The 4,581-nt window shown below is 42.2% G+C and overlaps 1 protein-coding gene across 1 annotated transcript in view; it reads left to right on the top strand.

Moving 5' to 3' along the window:
- DSCAM (Down syndrome cell adhesion molecule) overlaps positions 1 to 4,581 on the top strand; it is a 909,566-nt gene that overhangs the window by 145,423 nt on the left and 759,562 nt on the right. Inside the window, exon 2 of the mRNA XM_011984189.1 lies at positions 3,978 to 4,295. Within this exon, the coding sequence (XP_011839579.1) occupies positions 3,978 to 4,295 (318 nt within the window). The remainder of the gene's footprint in view (positions 1 to 3,977; positions 4,296 to 4,581) is intronic.

Below are 4,581 nucleotides of genomic sequence, written 5' to 3'. Positions count from 1 at the left end.
ACTACGTGAATTATGAGATGGAAAATGAAAAAATGGGGACAGTGAATGCACCAACTAACAATTACGAATCACACACAGCTTGCTAGGCATTAGGTTTAGGCCTGTGAGCTCACTGAATATGTGAAGTTTAAAAATCAAAATGTTTATATAATAGATAAATGTTAGATTCTTACATGAGTATGTTTTCATAAAACAAACTACACATTGTCACTGTCCAGATTCAATGGGTTCCCAAAAACATAACAGCCTGAAAGTCTTAGTTGTGTCATTGCCTTATTCAATGTAATAATTATTGCTTGTAAAAATGTTTTAATCCAGTGATAATCTAGATGTAGTACTTTCTTCCATCTTGGTGTATTTTATTTATTGCTCATGCTGTATTGGAGAGCTCATATGGGATGTTAGTTGGCACTTTCTGATTATTTTATTTAAAATAGAAAAACATCTCAGAAAGACACGGTTGTAGAGGGTAACTAGCAGAGCCTCAGTTGTTGTCTCATGTTGAGTTATCTGAAGGGAGATGCTCAGAGGAAGAGTTGCACGCAGAAGGCCTCTTGGGAGTGTATTCTCAAGAGACACATCAGCAAGGATGTGAGGAAGGCAGAATGAGTGGAGGGAGAAGCTCCTCTGCAAAGCTCTGGCAATAGCGGTCTCAGCTGGGATGCACCTTCAGCATTGTTGCACCTTAACATGAGGGGGCCAGGCCTGTGGAGCCACCTTTGACCAGTCATTCCCTGCAGGCCTCAGACAAGGCAGTTCCCTGTAAGTGGGGCTGGTTCCCAGTGTGGGACTCAAGAGAGGACCTGCTGTGGGGCAGGGTGCATTGGCCCTAAACGGGAAATATGGAGAGAGCCCCACAGTGTCCACTTCAAGTGGCAGCAGGAAAGGACGTGCTGTGAGTAGAGTCAACCACATCTATCCAGCCTTGTGCCAATGCTTGGATGCTGTGCTTCCTAACAGCAGGGTGGGGACTACCTGCTACCTTCACATTTAGTGAGCAGGCTAAATCTTATTATTAGAGGATGAGTCCAATCACCTTTGTAAATAGTGTTAATTTCTTCATCTCTTTCTTACCAAATCATATCAATTAACTACAGGCAAAGTGAGGGCCACATGTATCTTATCTCACAGACTTAGTAGCAACCCCAGCACATAGCAGGAGCCTGTAACCCCTCAGCCCCATACCGTGGAGAAAGACTAGGTCTGGAAGCACAGGCCACAGACCCACTCTATAGAGAGCTGCCTCTAATCCCCACCCAAATGAGGGGGACTGTTATGCCACTTTTGGTTCTAAGATGAGGAAACATAAATCGCAGAAGCCTTCATCAGAAAGACTGAATCTAGTTCTGCCACCTTCTAGCCCTGCGTCTCGCTCAAGTGACTGTATCCTGTGTCCTTGGTCAAGTGACAGCCCTGTGAATCTGCGTGTCATTGTCTGCAAAGTGGAGCCTTTGTTTACCTAGCAGAGCTGCTGTTCATCTCGAGTGTTACAAGATTGTCTGGTATGGACTAGTGTGAAGCATCCAATGAATGTTATTCTCACCTCTGACCAGTGAAGTTCATTTGAAATATCTGGGGCTTCTCTTCTCTCTTACAAATATGTAACTAGTTATATACTTGCTTTAGAAGGTCACAGAGAAGCTCAGATGGGCGACAAGTAGGCCTTCATTATGTTTATAAATCTTTTGTTTAACTTGTAAATTCTGGAAGTAACGTTTTATTTGTTCACATAACCAACACTCCAGAAAACCCTTGTTTAGGCCCTTAAATGAATTAAAAAGCTAAATGTGTATGAACACTTTTGCTGATATTTACTTGTAGAAGTGAAAGGAGAAACAATGTAAATGAAAAGAGCAGGAAAACAGTTCATAAGAATATACATAAATTGGGCCGGGAGTGGTGGCTCACGCCTGTAATCCCAGCACTTTGGAAGGCCGAGGCGGGTGGATCACGAGGTCAGGAGATCGAGACCATCCTGGCAAACACGGTGAAACCCCGTCTCTACTAAAAAATACAAAAAACTAGCCAGTCGAGGTGGCAGGCGCCTGTAGTCCCAGCTACTCAGGAGGCTGAGGCGGGAGAATGGCGTAAACCCGGGAGGTGGAGCTTGCAGTGAGCTGAGATCCGGCCACTGCACTCCAGCCTGGGCGACAGAGCAAGACTCTGTCTTAAAAAAAAAAAAAAAAGAAAACATAAATTGTACATTCACTGATATTTACTTGTGAAGTCTGTATAGAACCATGGAATTATGTAGATGATGTATAAGAGAATGAAACAGTTATAAAAATGGTACCTTTTATGTATGTACACTTTAACATGATATAATTATATAGATAAGGCATGGAGGCAGGTGGACCAGAAGGGAAATGTAAAACTCAAAACAGACACTGTAGGCTGGTGGAGTTGAGTCATGCTTTTGTCAGAATTCTCTTTATTGTTATGTCCTATTTTAAATAAAAGTGCATTGTTGATTTGACATTCTATTTTCTGATAATGGTGTTTTTTTTTTAACATGGTTTACTCTACAAAGAGCCCAAATTTACAAGAAAAAGACAACCCCATCAAAAAGTGGGCAAAGAAACTTCTCAAAAGAAGACATTTACACAGCCAACAAACATGAAAAAAAGCTCGTCATCACTGGTCATTAGAGAAATGCAAATCAAAGCCACAATGAGATACCATCTCCTGCCAGTTAGAATGGCTATCATTAAAAAGTCTGGAAACAACAGATGCTGGAGAGGATGTGGAGAAATAGGAATGCTTTAACACTGTTGGTGGGAGTGTAAATTAGTTCAAACACTGTGGAAGACAGTGTGGCGATTCCTCAAGGATCTAGAACCAGAAATACCATTTGACCCAGCAATCCCATTACTGGGTATATACCCAAAGGATTATAAATCATTCTATAAAGACACATGCACGTGTATATTTATTGCGGCGCTATTCACAATAGCACGTGGAACCAACCCAAATGCCCATCAATGATAGACTGGATAAATAAAATGTGGCACATATGCACCATGGAATACTATGCACCCATAAAAAGGAGTTCATGTCCTTTGCAGGGACATGGATCGAACTAGAAACCATCATTCTCAGCAAACTAACACAAGAACAGAAAACCAAACACCGCATGTTCTCACTCATAAGTAAGAGTTGAAGAATGAGAACACATGGACACAGGGAAGGGAACATCACACACCAGGGCTTGTTGGGGGTAGGGGGCTGGGGGAGGGATAGCATTAGGAGAAATACCTAGATGATGGGTCGATGGGTGCAGCAAACCACCATGGCACATGTATACCTATGTAACAAAACTACACATGTATCCCACAACTTAAAGTATAATAAAAAATAATAAAATGCTTTACATGTGATTTTCAATTTTAATTAAAAATGTGACTAATTTTATTTCATAATAACCCTCAGTGTACCTAGTAATGAGAGCAATTTGATCCCAGCAACAAGATCTACGCATTCACACATTCAGCTTCCCTTTACTGAGAGCCCAGTGATAGCTGGGCGCTATGCTCCAGGTAATAGTGGGAGTAAATCAAGACCTTGTCCTCTTGAGGCTTATCTCTAGTGGCAGAAGATAGACAATAAGTGAATACAAGCTATATGATACACAGTCCGATCATGGCCAGTGTGGGGACAAAACAGGGCTTGGAGCATGAGGCAAAAAACCAATCTATTAAACAGGGCTTGGAGCATGAGGCAAAAAAACAATCTGTTTAAAAATTAGCATCCAGGGTAACTTAACAGTTTGTGCACAAAATGTGAAATTAGGATGGCGCCTTATTTTTTAGTATCAGCCTGTCTGCTCATAGCATTTTGAGAAAATTTGAGTTATTTGGTTTTATTTGAGCCTGAGCCTCATGATTAATTTTCAAGATAACTCTGAGGCCAGACATTGAACTGCAAATGTCAAAGGCATGTTTTACTTACCCATGGATCCCCGTGTTGTCTTCTTGCAGTTTTCAGTGAAGACCTACACTCCAGCCTCTACTTTGTCAATGCATCTCTGCAAGAGGTAGTGTTTGCCAGCACCACGGGGACTCTGGTGCCCTGCCCCGCAGCAGGCATCCCTCCTGTGACTCTCAGATGGTACCTAGCCACGGGCGAGGAGATCTACGATGTCCCCGGGATCCGCCACGTCCACCCCAACGGCACTCTCCAAATTTTCCCCTTCCCTCCTTCAAGCTTCAGTACCTTAATCCATGATAATACTTATTATTGCACAGCTGAAAATCCTTCAGGGAAAATTAGAAGTCAGGATGTCCACATCAAGGCTGGTGAGTACAGCTCTGGGCTTTGTTTTCTCTGTGCCTGCTTGGGGTGGGAGGACAATGACAATGACAAATAGCAAAATGCCATTGCAGCAGAGGACTAATGAAAACCCCATCATCAGTTCATTCTGACCTTGCTGATGACTTCTTTAAGATCTCCTTGTTTAGATTTCAGAGTGCCTTACATTGTTAGAACTAAACCTTGAAAGCAGCAATTAGCAAGTTGGCAAGTTCTAACATCCCACCCTCCTTATATTTTGTCTAATTTGATACTCTAATTCAAGTTTTCAGC

The sequence above is a fragment of the Mandrillus leucophaeus genome, unplaced genomic scaffold (assembly GCF_000951045.1).
Source record: "Mandrillus leucophaeus isolate KB7577 unplaced genomic scaffold, Mleu.le_1.0 Scaffold262, whole genome shotgun sequence".
Taxonomy (NCBI): Eukaryota; Metazoa; Chordata; class Mammalia; order Primates; family Cercopithecidae; genus Mandrillus; species Mandrillus leucophaeus.
Note: the sequence above shows the minus strand (reverse complement) of the source record. Positions and strands in the feature narration are given on the sequence as shown.